The 14,877-nt window shown below is 42.5% G+C and overlaps 1 protein-coding gene across 1 annotated transcript; it reads left to right on the top strand.

The window, feature by feature from the left end:
* The first annotated feature begins 12,861 nt into the window (after positions 1–12,861).
* LOC123763333 (ribosome-binding protein 1-like) lies at positions 12,862–14,316 on the top strand. Its single transcript, XM_045750486.2, has one exon. The coding sequence runs from the start codon at positions 12,862–12,864 to the stop codon at positions 14,314–14,316; it is 1,455 nt and encodes a 484-aa protein (XP_045606442.2).
* The last annotated feature ends 561 nt before the right edge of the window (positions 14,317–14,877 follow it).

Below are 14,877 nucleotides of genomic sequence, written 5' to 3'. Positions count from 1 at the left end.
AGAGAACACACGGGCTGTGCGGACCAACCTCCGGGCGCTGCGGACCACGCCCTCTCACCTGTACTCTATGTTCTTATAACCAACATCTCAAATACGAATATAAATTTATTAAATAGTAATATTTATGGTGCTTTTGTCTATTTTATCTATTAAATTAATGTTAAATTAACTTACTGAGCACTTGAATATATCATATACAAAACATTTGTCCTGCTCCGTTTCAGTCACTGCGTCAGATTAACAGGGTTTTGTTGAAGTTCTTGGTGTATTATTGTTCTCAGACTCAGACCAAGTGAAATCAACACTAGTAATTCCAACTATCATCATACTATGATGCAAGAATAAGTGTCACACATCTATGAATCAATAAAATAAGCTGACTCCTAGATGTTACTAATGCACGGCTTAGACTCGCTATAAATATCACTGGGAATGTTCATTAGCTACTGATGTAGACTTCAGCAAATGTCAGCTGTGTCAACAAAAATATTGAAACACCCTCCGTCACTATGTGGTGAAATGCAAAGAAAAAAATAAGGTACGTGAATTTAGAGACAGCTCTGTAGTGACTTCAGTTCTCCCTACACCATAACGGGTTTCAGAGAAATTCAAGTGTACAAGAAATTCGTGTATATTTAATTCCAATGACCAACTACTAGAAATTTTAACCAAGTATCCCCAGTTTGCCAACTGTTGTTAGTAACAAAATTCATTTTTTTGGTTCAGTCCCTGAGCCTATTATGTGCCTCTGTAACGCTTTCCACTACCGCCTCCTGTATGGGTATGCGGTGCATAATAAATGAACTAAACTGAACCAGTCTCAGTCTCGTAAACAAAACATGTAAGAAAACGCGCATATATTTGGAGGAGTAACTCAAAAATCGGCTAAAATCGGAATTAGCAACCTTAGTATTTATATTATTATTTATATATATTGAAGAGTTCTTACATTCTTGTAAAGTCACTAGCACGCATAGCGTTTCGGACAGGCCCTTATTCTTAATTTTCCCAGGAATACGACGCGCATAAGCGTTTAACAATCACGTACCCATTAATAAACAATACACAAATCAGTTGTAAAGTTGATGGTAAATTCCTTGGTGTCCTCATCGATAACAAGCGGAATTTCCAGGGACACATTCTAAATATATCAAAAAAAGTTTAAAAAACTGTTGGCATTCTTTCTAAGATCAGTTTTAGTTTAGTTCATTTATTATGCGACCCCATACCCAGCTTGTGGGCGGTAGTGGAAAGGGTTACAGAGGCACATAATGGGCTCAGGGACTGAACCCCACAATTCATTTAGCTAAGCAAGTTACAATCTTGATGAGCTAGTTACAAAATTCAATATAAGTCATCACATCAACAATGGGTTCGAGATCGACCTCAAGTACAGGTTGTAAATTAAGCAACTGACATATGTGGAGAGCTAGTGTCAAAATTTATATGTTTGTCCTGCACACCGCCCCCCATCCAGTGGGCAGCGGTGGATAGGTTACAATCACTTAGTTACTACCTACAGTTAGCAAACTGGGGATATTTGGCTAAAATTTCTGGTAGCAGATCATTTTGAATGAAATATTGACACATCGCTGGAACATTGGTTATAGAATTGTCTCTAAATTCACGTATCTTTTCGCACTCCATCACATAGTGACGGAGGGTGTGCGAATAATTTTGTTGACACAGTTTACATTTGGTCAGGTCTACATCAGCAGATAATGAGAATTCCCAGAGATACTTGTAACCGAGTCTAAGCCGAGCAGTAGTAACATCTAGAAGTCTGTTGATTTTATTGGATGATCCATAGATGTGTGGCTCCTCTTGCATGATAGTATGATGATAGATGGAATTACTGGTGTCAATTTCACTTTGCCTCAGATCTACAAGATCTTGTTGAAGTTCTCGGTGTACTGCTGCTCTCAGATTGCTCATTGACAATCCAAGGTTACACTCAACGGCTCCTTTAAAGGCAGAATCTTTGGCTAACTATATCCTTGCACTGAAATGTGTACAAGTCTCAAAACTTGATACATTAATTGTAAGTGACTCCTTATCATCCTTAAATGCTCTCAACTCTTTAAGACATAACTGTAACATGCTCGTGTCCGAAGCTAGACACAAATACAACAAAATTTCTAAGATCAGATATTATGTACCTCGCCATGCCCTGGTGATACTCTATTACTCCCTCGTCTATCCTTATCTCAACTATGGTATTTGTGCTTGGGGTTCTACTACTCAAAATCATTTACGTCCTCTAATTACTCAACACAAAGCTGCTATTAGGACAATATCCAACTCTGGCCCAGAACATATACATATAAATTTTGACACTAGCTCTCCACATATGTCAGTTGCTTAATTTACAACCTGTACTTGAGGTCGATCTCGAACCCATTGTTGATATGACGACTTATATTGAATTTTGTAACTAGCTCATCAAGATTGTAACTTGTTTAGCTAAATGAATTGTGGGGTTCAGTCCCTGAGCCCATTATGTGCCTCTGTAACCCTTTCCACTACCGCCCACAAGATGGGTATGGGGTGCATAATAAATGAACTAAACTAACTGGCGCCAGACATCACTCGGTACCCCTACTCAAATCTCTGAATATGTTAGATATTAAGTCACTACACATCCTCTCATGTGTATTATATATACAATCTTTGACATGATTGGGAAGGTCATTCCACATTCTGGGTCCCTTGATTTGTAGAGCATTTCTAGTTCGATTAAGTCGTATTCTTGGAATATCAAAAAGGTATTTGTTTCTGGTGTGGTGCTCATGGGTTCTGTTACAACCTTCAATGAAGCTTTTGAGGTCAGGATTGGCATTACAGTTCAGCGTTTTATATATATATATATATATATATATATATATATATATTGGTGTATACTGGCAGCAGGTTTTCTTTCAAACATGTTTCATTGAATATGACCGCATATTCTGTATTTATTATTTTCTGGTTTAGGGCTTCTATCCCTCTAACTATTTTCTTAGCATCAGGGCTTAATTGAAATAGGAGTTCTCCAAAACTCATTTTCGTACTTTTAAGGTGAAGAAAAGAAGTGATTTACTATAGAGTGTATTACACTTATTTGTATAATTTGCACGACGTTTCGAACCTCCATGGTTCATTCTCAAGTGAACAGATCTTACAATACTAGTTGATTTTATACCCGCATTTAGGTCAGGTGATAATACAATAAAGGTGAAAACATGGGGGGATACATAAGGGATAAATGTGAGGTGAAACATAGAGGCTGCAGAAGGCTTATTGGCCCATACGAGGCATCTCCTATCTAAACACAAAGATTAATCCAGTGTAATTGGCCTGTTATGTTGGACATTGTCTTCTGTGTTGGCATCGATATGTTCTTGTCTTGTCCTTACTCTCATGGTGGGTAGAGTAAATAGTTCCGTGATTTGGGTGTTCATGGCAGGTCGCTCTATTCTTATGTGAATTGCCTCAAGAATTTGTAATCTTCTTGAATCTTGGGTTTTGTCTATTATGCAAGTATTCTTGTTCAACATTTCTCTTGTTAGAGTAATGTCATGGGCTTGTCTCATGTGATTCCTAGGGGCACCAGATTGAAGATGGCATGTCAAACGCCTCGTCAGCTTGGTCGACGTTATACCTATGTACTTACATTGAAGGTTACATCCTTCGTGGGGGCAAGTGTACATGTATACAACGCTTGACTGCTGTAGAGGGTTCTCCGTCGGCTTCGGGCTGTTTTTGATAAGGAGTTCGGAAGTCTTCTTGGTTTTGTAGAATATTATCAGGTTTATGATAATATAAACGCCTGGAAATCGAAATGCTTCTGGACGATATCCATAAGCTAGAAGACAACAAAAAAGTCATCACCACTGACACACTTCAAGCTGAACTACTTGCAGAAGCAGGGAAAAAACGAGGAACATATTCATCTACAATCTTAACCCCACGACTCAAAGAAGCAGCGAAACAACTAAAAAATCTGAAAGACGTAACAATAAGAAAAGCCGACAAAACAGCAGCATATGTATTGATTCCTACCCATGAATACATGAAGAAAATTAGCGACATCCTAAGTGACGACTCCAAATTTCAACGAATCACGAGGAACCCCGTAGAAGACCTTAAGCGGAAAGTAAACAAAACAATTACAGCAATCAACGCAAAGAAAGGTAGTGTGCATTTCAATAAACTTCAAGGCGACTATGGCTTAGGATATGCCTACGGCAATGTTAAGACGCATAAACCAGGTAACCCACTACGCCCTATAATCAGCCAAATACCAACCCCAACTTATCACCTGGCAAAGAAACTCAATGAACTCCTAACTCCATACACTCCAAGTAAGTTTAGTCTACAAACATCAGCAGATTTCCTAGAATTGATCAAATCTACCCAGCCCGATGGAATCATCGCTTCCCTGGACGTTGAATCCCTATTCACCAACGTCCCAGTCGACACAACCATAGGAATGATACTGGACAGAGTATACAGAGACGAGAGCACCCCCAAATTAGACATACCTGAGCCACACTTGAAAAGTCTTCTCGAAGCATGTACAAAGGAAGCCCCTTTCATCAGTCCACAAGGAGACATGTATTTACAAATAGACGGAGTAGCAATGGGCTCCCCCTTAGGAGTTTTATTTGCTAATTTTTATATGGGAACCATCGAAGATAGGGTCTTCAGTAGCAGACAAAAACCAACTGTATACTGCCGTTATGTAGATGACATATTCGTAATAGTAAAAGACTCAGATGAACTAATTGACCTAAAAAGACACCTAGAGAGAGAGTCAGTACTCCGATTTACACATGAAAATAGTGAAAATAACAGTCTGCCATTCTTGGATGTACTAATAACAAAAACAGGAACCTCTTTAAGCACCAACGTATATACCAAGCCCACCAACATAGGATTATGCCTGAACGGTAGAAGTGAGTGCCCCCAAAGATACAAAGCCAGTGTTCTCAATGCTTATATTCGTCGAGCGCTTACCCACTGCTCTGAATGGAGCAACGTGAGTAGAGAGTTTGAAAGAGTAACTCAGGTATTGGTGAACAACGGATATAGCAACGCGGAAATAAACGCTGCTATAAGAAGACACTTGGACCGTTGGTATAATTCAGATCCTAGAACAGAAACCACAACACCCCCAATAAAATTATATTACAAATCAACCATGCACAGTGAACATATAAAAGAGGAAAGAATAATGAAAGAAATAATCCGTAAAGGAGTAAAAAGCACTACTCCTAACCAAAACATAAACCTGATAATATTCTACAAAACCAAGAAGACTTCCGAACTCCTTATCAAAAACAGCCCGAAGCCGACGGAGAACCCTCTACAGCAGTCAAGCGTTGTATACATGTACACTTGCCCCCACGAAGGATGTAACCTTCAATGTAAGTACATAGGTATGACGTCGACCAAGCTGACGAGGCGAATGACATGCCATCTTCAATCTGGTGCCCCTAGGAATCACATGAGACAAGCCCATGACATTACTCTAACAAGAGAAATGTTGAACAAGAATACTTGCATAATAGACAAAACCCAAGATTCAAGAAGATTACAAATTCTTGAGGCAATTCACATAAGAATAGAGCGACCCACCATGAACACCCAAATCACGGAACTATTTACTCTACCCACCATGAGAGTAAGGACAAGACAAGAACATATCGATGCCAACACAGAAGACAATGTCCAACATAACAGGCCAATTACACTGGATTAATCTTTGTGTTTAGATAGGAGATGCCTCGTATGGGCCAATAAGCCTTCTGCAGCCCCTATGTTTATCCCTTATGTATCCCCCCATGTTTTCACCTTCATTGTATTATCACCTGACCTAATGCGGGTATAAAATCAACTAGTATTGTAAGATCTGTTCACTTGAGAATGAACCATGGAGGTTCGAAACGTCGTGCAAATTATACAAATAAGTGTAATACACTCTATAGTAAATCACTTCTTTTCTTCACCTTAAAAGTACGAAAATGAGTTTTGGAGAACTCCTATTTCAATTAAGCCCTGATGCTAAGAAAATAGTTAGAGGGATAGAAGCCCTGAACCAGAAAATAATAAATACAGAATATGCGGTCATATTCAATGAAACATATATATATATATATATATATATATATATATATATATATATATATATATATATATATATATATATATATATATATATATATATATATATGCGAACAAGCCTGAATGGTCCCCAGGACAATATGCAACTGAAAACTCACACCCCAGAAGTGACTCGAACCCATACTCCCAGGAGCCACGCAACTGGTATGTACAAGACGCCTTAATCTATATATATATATATAAAACGCTGAGCTGTAATGCCAATCCTGACCTCAAAAGCTTCATTGAAGGTTGTAACAGAACCCATGAGCACCACACCAGAAACAAATACCTTTTCGATATTCCAAGAATACGACTTAATCAAACTAGAAATGCTCTACAAATCAAGGGACCCAGAATGTGGAATGACCTTCCCAATCATGTCAAAGATTGTACCTCTCTCAACCAGTTTAAGATAAAAACTAAGCACTACCTAATTAACTCAATGTACCCTACCTTATCCCTATAATGTCAACCCATGTCTACTATTTTTAAACAATGCTGTTTGTCGACCAAATTGTATTTTTGCTGTTTTTTTTTTGCCATGTTACCCCTTTTTTTATTTTTTTATTTTCTCAACACATTTTATACTTTAATCTCAATTAGCATTACGTTTTAGTCTTTAGTGTTTTCCTGCCCGAAACGCTTAGCGTAATAGTGGCTTTAGGCATTGTATGTACTAGCTCTATCTATAAATTCATCAATATCTGTATCACCCCTTGTATGTATGTACTTTACCTGAATAAACATTTGAATTTGAATTTTGAGATAAAGAAGGCAGCGTATATACATGGAGAGGGGCACCCCGCTTCTCGGTTAGTATACACTGAGTGTTTACTCTACTCCTGCACTATGTGCAGGGCTTTATATATATAAAGTATTCTTGCTGATTGGTCAGCAAACTGTTGTTGTTGAACAAATCCACAAGGGACGTGACGAGGATTCGAACCTGCGTCTGAGAGCATCCCAGACGCTGCCAGAATCGACTGAACTACATGGTTCATTTGATGCATCGCGCAATTCTGTTGTTGTTACCTTAATAACCTTCCATAAGATGACAGCCGTTAAGCCTAGCAACAGGATCAATACACAGGATATAAATTCATTAGTCGACATCTTTCTCTCTAAAACTCTAAGCTAATCAACACACACACACACATACACATACTGTCCCCTCCTAACCAATCGAGTAACTGCCAAAAGATTAAACAACCCCCTGGCTCACAAGTGGTGTACTTAAAACAATTAACAAGAAGAACGATTATGAAAAATACATTTAGCTTTGTGTATGTATTTTGTATATGCTCTCCACTCTGAGTTGTATCACAGCCCACATCGACCCTCAGATGATGCACAACACCACCTACAGGCAGCTAAGTACATGGAGTCCGAGCATGTCGTGACACAGCAACAGTAAGCAACTCAATCAACCCATTTCATCGGAAACAAAAATCAAAATAAACTTTTCCTGCTGTGCGTACCAGTGCCTGCTGTCCGCCTCCTTGGTGCCAGACGCAAGTTTAGGCTACAACATATTCCCTTTTCCATAACCAACCAACCATGTCTCGTTGCTCTCAAAAGCAAATCTGCGCAGGGAAAAAAAGAACCCCAAATCTCCAAGCAAGGCAGCCATCCAGAACAACACCAACAGCTGTCGTTTCCCGCCCTCTGGGGTCTGTGGCGGTGCTCCTCTGTCAAGTGTAGCGGAAGGAAGATTCACTGCGATGTGGTACGAACAAGCCATTGGGGTTTCCTCTTTCAAGCCTGGCAAAAAGATATCCAGAGATACTGCAGTAGCCATACACAGACTTCGACTTGCTTACAAGTCTTCTGGGAGGCAATAAACCTAATAGTTAAAGAATGTCATATCTGTGGAACAGAAGCAGAGGCGCCAATATTGCACTACTGACTGGAATGTGAAGCAACTGAAGCCCTTCACATCAAACTCGGCATTCAGTCAACAAGAGCAGCTGCATTAGAGGGAAAATTCATAGCGACTACAATGGTTAAAAAAAGCAGTTGAAGAATGTGAAGAATGAACACTGTGCATCTATAGCTTCCACCAAGATAACCTTATTAAAACAAAAGACTAAAATCAGTGCGAATACATACGAACTCTACCTTCATTTAAAACTTTGACCCAGATATCACAGTAACAAAGTTATCGTGAATAACCGAACTCAATTACAGGCTCACCATAGCCCCGAAATTTTGTTCTGAGTAGCTGAATCTAACACAACAACAACAAATAATCTTCTTATGGGCTATTTATGCCCGTGCCACCTCTTGGGTAGCTTAATCTTCGTCAATCAATCAATCATCATTAATATGGGCTATTCATGCCCGTGCCACCTTTTGGGTGGCTTAATCTTCATCAATCATCAATCAGAGATACCGCACATCTTCAGTATTCACCAACAACACTCGCCGTGTCCAGTTCCTTCCCTCACAAGACGCTTCAGCCTCGACACAGAGCACACAGCCAGACTCCGGCCCCCTCCAGCTGTTAGTGGGCCAGCCAGAGGCTTAGGGTCCGCGCAGGATTATCTCTCTTAAAAAAAAATGAAACATTCTATTTATCGAGTTTGCGTTACTTTCGGCCCTGAACAATGATAACACCTCCATCCCCTGGCGACGATGGCATTACTTATGACATAATACGTTTGCTCCCTTTGGTACCAGGAAATTCCGTACTTTAGCTGTATAATATGAACTATATTACTGGGGAACTTCCTGTCACGTGGACCAACAGTATCACCATTCCAATTCCCAAGCCTAATCAAGAGAATGCTTTCCACCCAATTTCCTTTACGAGTTGTCTTTGTAAAACATTCAAGAGAACGATTCGAAACCGTCTCTTCCCTAGAATAAGAAGCATGTTTTCCCCTCAGATATAAGACTTCATGCACGGAAGGAGCTTGTATGACAACATTTCTCCTCCCCTTCTCACCCTGCACAACGAACAGTCATATACCACCGTCCTAGATCTTAACTCTGCCTTTGAGTACAAACCGACATGTCATTCCGAGTCAGCTCGCCTCAATAAATATTGATGGTCGGCTTCATTGTAGAGCCAGAGGTTACTTATTCAACAGGAAGTCAACTGTAGTGTTCCAGGGGCATAGGAGTGTAACAAGAGACTTTGAACTAGGCACCTCACAGGGGGTGTGCTCACCTAGTTGTGCTTGCGGGGGTTGACCTCTGGCTCTTTGGTCCCGCCTCTCAACTGTCAATCAACAGGTGTACAGGGTCCTGAGCCTATTGGGCTCTATCATATCTACATTTGAAACTGTGTATGGAGTCAGCCTCCACCACATCACTGCCTAATGCACTCCATCTGTTAACTACTCTGACACTGTCCTCAGCTCAACCTTATTTAATCTATATAAATAAACATGTAAATGTTCGTTTGTTCAAAATCGCTAATCTCAGAAAGTTCCTCACCGAGTGCTTTGAAATTTTGACACATCGTTTCGTTCGCACACGAGCGTATTTTTATATACCTGTTATATAGATGTCACGTCTGTTTGTTGTGCTAGTTTATTGTGCACCCCATACTCATCCTGTGAGCGGGAGCGCAAAAAGCATTACAGAGGGCACAAAAGGTCTTTATCAGACCTCATCTTAGATTATTACATAAACAATTTCATCTATACTTTACACCTTATAGTTACAATGTCAGCGAGTTACAAAGAAAGTGCTATTTCAAGAGCTATATATTTACAGTAAGTCATTATACATTAATGGTAGGTCTTATCGCTAATACATAATAGTTTGACCAATGGAGATATTACAGAGTCATAGGGGAGCTTCTGTTTATTATTAGTCCTCACAATACACTACGTGTTTCTGAATCTCATATCTCGTTTATCTACTGGAAGCGAAATATGGATACAGTGCAAGGATTTCAGATATTTTATCCATGGTAATAAGATAGGTTGCCATATCATACAGAGTGAGCTTAGATTTATCTCTAAATGGCTCAATTTTACTACAATCCAAGATACAGTGTTCGAGTGTGTGTCCCTGTCTTTGTCCACACACTTTACACTTTACTTCATCTAGATCCCTATACAAGCCGAACTGCCAGAGATACTTATAGCCAAGTCTTATACGAGCTGTGACAACATCTGTTAGTCTACTGACTTTGTTACTTGCCTCATACACACATGTTTTACTTCACACATTTCATTGTGATGAACAATGGACCTGCTAGTTCCAGTTTGCACTCTTCAACTTTCTTCAAATTCATCCAGGAGTTCTCGTCTAATGACACTTTTAAGGGACCTATTTGATAACTCAAGATTCCGTTCAATACTGTCTTTATTTACTGCAGCCTTAGCAAGGGCGTCAACTTTGTCATGTTCCTGCAGGCCAAAGTGAGAAGAAATCCACAACATTTTTATATTTACTCTCTTGCTAAGTATTCTTATATATCTACGTCTAGCTTCCAAGACAAGCACGTTATTACTTGATTGTAAACTGTTTATTGCTCGTAGTGAGGAAAGGGAGTCGGAAATAATTAAGCTGTCTACTTCAGTGTTGTCAATAATTTCGAGTGCTACCAGTATTGCTACCAACTCTGCTTGCATTGTGGACGCCCAGTTACTAATTCGGATATTTGAATTGTGCTGCCATCGGGCTGATGAGCAATAACGGCACTTCCTGCCCTCCCTGTAGCTGTATTGAGTGATCCGTCAGTGTATATGGTCTGCGATGTTGTCTTCAGTTAGTATATTGTTCAGTGTGTGGTACAGTGTTGCTGCAGTGTGTGGTACAGTGTTGCTGCAGTGTGTGGTACAGTGTTGCTGCAGTGTTGCTGTAGTGTGTGGTACAGTGTTGCTTCAGTGTGTGGTACAGTGTTGCTTCAGTGTGTGGTACATCAAGATGCAAAAGTTGTAAATATAAACCATATTTACCATGGTAAAAAATCAACATGTACAATTTAAGAAATAACAGGGTTGAAAACGGAAGCCATTGGCAACTTCGACAATATTTATGTTACACAAACTATATGCGATTACCCATCTGAGTATGGCTCTATTTCTGTAACCACGAGACTACAATAACAATTAGACGATTGCAGACGAGGAGTCACAATAACATGGCTGAAGTATGTTAACTAGACCACACACTAGAAGGTGAAGAGACGACGACGTTTCGGTCTGTCCTGGACCATTCTCAAGTCGATTGTGAGAATGGTCCAGGACGAACCGAAACGTCGTCGTTACTTCACCTTCTAGTGTGTGGTCTGGTCAATTAGACGATTGCACACGAAATATAACATATCATGAATTATAATGCATAGAGAGCTTGCTTGTATGCCGCATACCAGACGGAACCAGAGCGTCCGCTTACGTCGATCATCCGGATAAGTAAACCAATCAGAACCGGAGGATGTCCATTACCGAAGGACAGTTCAGTATGGCGGGTATTGTGACCACCATCAGCTCCATCTTTCGTGATGTGGTTCACGCTTGTGTTCAGGACTCTCAAGCACTGGTGTTTACGGGAGTGTCGGGTACGTCAGTTGTCCACTAGATGGCTCCCTCACCTGACGCGGGAAGTCACAGATGATCTCAAGAAAAATAGCTAAATGCCTTATTAGAAACAACGATATTTCAATATAATTACATAAACTACCAAATATTTATGACTGTTATCGAAGGGAAATGCGACTAAGGAAGCATCTTAGATCAGGACACCATTGTGATGTGTGGACAAGTGAGGTGCAGGGTGCCGCGCGCTGTACCAGATTAGTAGGGGGGAGCGGCTGGCGGCGGCCTTGGCCCACATACATATACCAATACGTTGCTCAGCGCCCCTGTCAAGTACATAGTTTCACCTGTGGTTTGACAGCAGTCATTACTGACGCGGTTATCACACCATAAAGCACTGACGGAGATATAGTGAGGCACCAGGCGGAGAGGTGACATGAGTAGTGTATTGTTTATAATTGTTAACTAAACCACACACCAGAAGATGAGGAGACGACGACGTCTCTAAGATTTTCTCCTCGTCACCTCTCTCTTGCCTTACTTAATGCCCGTGCCTCCCTCGTCTCTTTTACGTGGCTTTTATGGATTAAGCCACCTCTCAGGTGGCTTAATCTTCATCAATCAATCTCGTCTGGAGACGAGACAATCTCGATGAGGAGACGTCGAGGACGGAGCGAAGCCTCGTCTCCTCATCTTCTAGTGTGTGGCTGGTCAACATTCTTCAGCCACGTTATTGTCACTCATCATCTTGTCTATAACTGATTTATCAAATTTAACAGAAACACAGAGATTTATCAGCGTGTGAGGTGGGGGGGGGGGTAAGATCAGACACGTGAAGAATTATTCAATAATTTATGTTTATCATGTATCAATTTAATAAATGGTAATGTATAACACTGAAACATCTTTTATTCTATGTTATTCATATTCTATGTTCCACGATGAAAGGTTATGGGGGGAAGGGAGGGAACCGCCAAGAGAAAGCGCCAAGCCATTAATACTTGACTTGTCTTAGGAAAAAGATCAGGACAAGAATTTGGAATGGGACGTTGTGTGTGTGGGGGGGGGGGGGGGGGAGGAATTGGTGCCCAACCACTTCGACGGTTGGGCATGAAGATTGTGTATAGTCTTCTGACGGTCTTACCTCAACTGGTGGCCAGTTTAGTTTTCTTAAAGTAAAGGTGGTGTTACTTGTGGTAAAGGTGGTGTTACCTGCATGGGAGCACAGTCCCTGGGAGCACAGTCCCTGGGAGCACAGTTCCTGGGAGCACAGTTCCTGGGAACACAGTTCCTGGGAGCACAGTTCCTGGGAACACAGTTCCTGGGAGCACAGTTCCTGGGAACACAGTTCCTGGGAGCACAGTTCCTGGGAACACAGTTCCTGGGAGCACAGTTCCTGGGAACACAGTTCCTGGGAGCACAGTTCCTGGGAGCACAGTTCCTGGGAACACAGTTCCTGGGAGCACAGTTCCTGAGAACACAGTTCCTGGGAGCACAGTTCCTGGGAACACAGTTCCTGGGAACACAGTTCCTGGGAACACAGTTCCTGGGAGCACAGTTCCTGGGAACACAGTTCCTGGGAACACAGTTCCTGGGAGCACAGTTCCTGGGAGCACAGTCCCTGGGAGCACAGTTCCTGCGAGCACAGTTCCTGGGAGCACAGTCCCTGGGAGCACAGTTCCTGGGAGCACAGTTCCTGGGAGCACAGTCCCTGGGAGCACAGTTCCTGGGAGCACAGTCCCTGGGAGCACAGTCCCTGGGAGCACAGTTCCTGGGAGCACAGTTCCTGGGAGCACAGTTCCTGGGAGCACAGTCCCTGGGAGCACAGTCCCTGGGAGCACAGTTCCTGGGAGCACAGTTCCTGGGAGCACAGTCCCTGGGAGCACAGTTCCTGGGAGCACAGTCCCTGGGAGCACAGTTCCTGGGAGCACAGTCCCTGGGAGCACAGTTCCTGGGAGCACAGTCCCTGGGAGCACAGTTCCTGGGAGCACAGTTCCTGGGAGCACAGTCCCTGGGAGCACAGTCCCTGGGAGCACAGTTCCTGGGAGCACAGTTCCTGGGAGCACAGTCCCTGGGAGCACAGTTCCTGGGAGCACAGTTCCTGGGAGCACAGTCCCTGGGAGCACAGTTCCTGGGAGCACAGTCCCTGGGAGCACAGTCCCTGGGAGCACAGTCCCTGGGAGCACAGTTCCTGGGAGCACAGTCCCTGGGAGCACAGTCCCTGGGAGCACAGTCCCTGGGAGCACAGTTCCTGGGAGCACAGTCCCTGGGAGCACAGTCCCTGGGAGCACAGTTCCTGGGAGCACAGTTCCTGGTAGCACAGTCCCTGGGAGCACAGTCCCTGGGAGCACAGTCCCTGGGAGCACAGTTCCTGGGAGCACAGTTCCTGGGAGCACAGTCCCTGGGAGCACAGTTCCTGGGAGCACAGTCCCTGGGAGCACAGTTCCTGGGAGCACAGTTCCTGGGAGCACAGTCCCTGGGAGCACAGTCCCTGGGAGCACAGTTCCTGGGAGCACAGTCCCTGGGAGCACAGTTCCTGGGAGCACAGTCCCTGGGAGCACAGTCCCTTGGTGTGAGGAGGAAGTTTTCCCGTGGTCTCCAAAGGAAGACTCAAGAAGAAGGTAAGAATAAGAGTAAGAAAGGTAAATATAATAAACCAAGCTATTGGTAGTTGAACACGTCTCTGATACAAACTTGAGCGGACTAAAGAGGTTATGTATGCAAGAGGCTGTACAGCGAGGCCAAATGTCTTTCCTCAACGTCCAAATAAACATTAAGTGGCTGGGGACGAAGTGGGAGCGAAGGGAGATCATTAATAGTTCTAATTGGATCAGTTTAGTGCGAGGGCGCGCGACCAGGCCACACCCAACCTTCAGGCTGTGATCATCAACAGTCTAGCGGCGCCCTCTGCTTGGGTTACTGATGGCTACACGTTCACTATAAACACTAGTGTCTGCTGGCTTGTAAATTGTTAATGGAAAGGCAACTAGTGATAGGTATATATAAATAGGGACTTTTTTAACAGCAACATAAAGCCTGTTGGAACATTTATATCTGTAAGACAGAATGTCTGTCTTTGTTCAAGGGTGTAGTTCAGACGCTTCATAATTGTCTCTTCCCACTTTGATGACTGCTGAGGGAAGGGGGGGGGGGAAGGGTGACCAACTTGTGCTGTTCATATAAATGGGGCTGGCCCCCACTTTTTCCAGTAAAAGGGGTTGGCTTCACTCTA

This window comes from Procambarus clarkii, chromosome 49 (genome assembly GCF_040958095.1).
Source record: "Procambarus clarkii isolate CNS0578487 chromosome 49, FALCON_Pclarkii_2.0, whole genome shotgun sequence".
Taxonomy (NCBI): Eukaryota; Metazoa; Arthropoda; class Malacostraca; order Decapoda; family Cambaridae; genus Procambarus; species Procambarus clarkii.
Note: the sequence above shows the minus strand (reverse complement) of the source record. Positions and strands in the feature narration are given on the sequence as shown.

Bases quoted from the DNA above. Each gene is read 5' to 3' on its own strand.
- LOC123763333 (XM_045750486.2), top strand. From the start codon at position 12,862: ATGGGAGCACAGTCCCTGGGAGCACAGTCCCTGGGAGCACAGTTCCTG.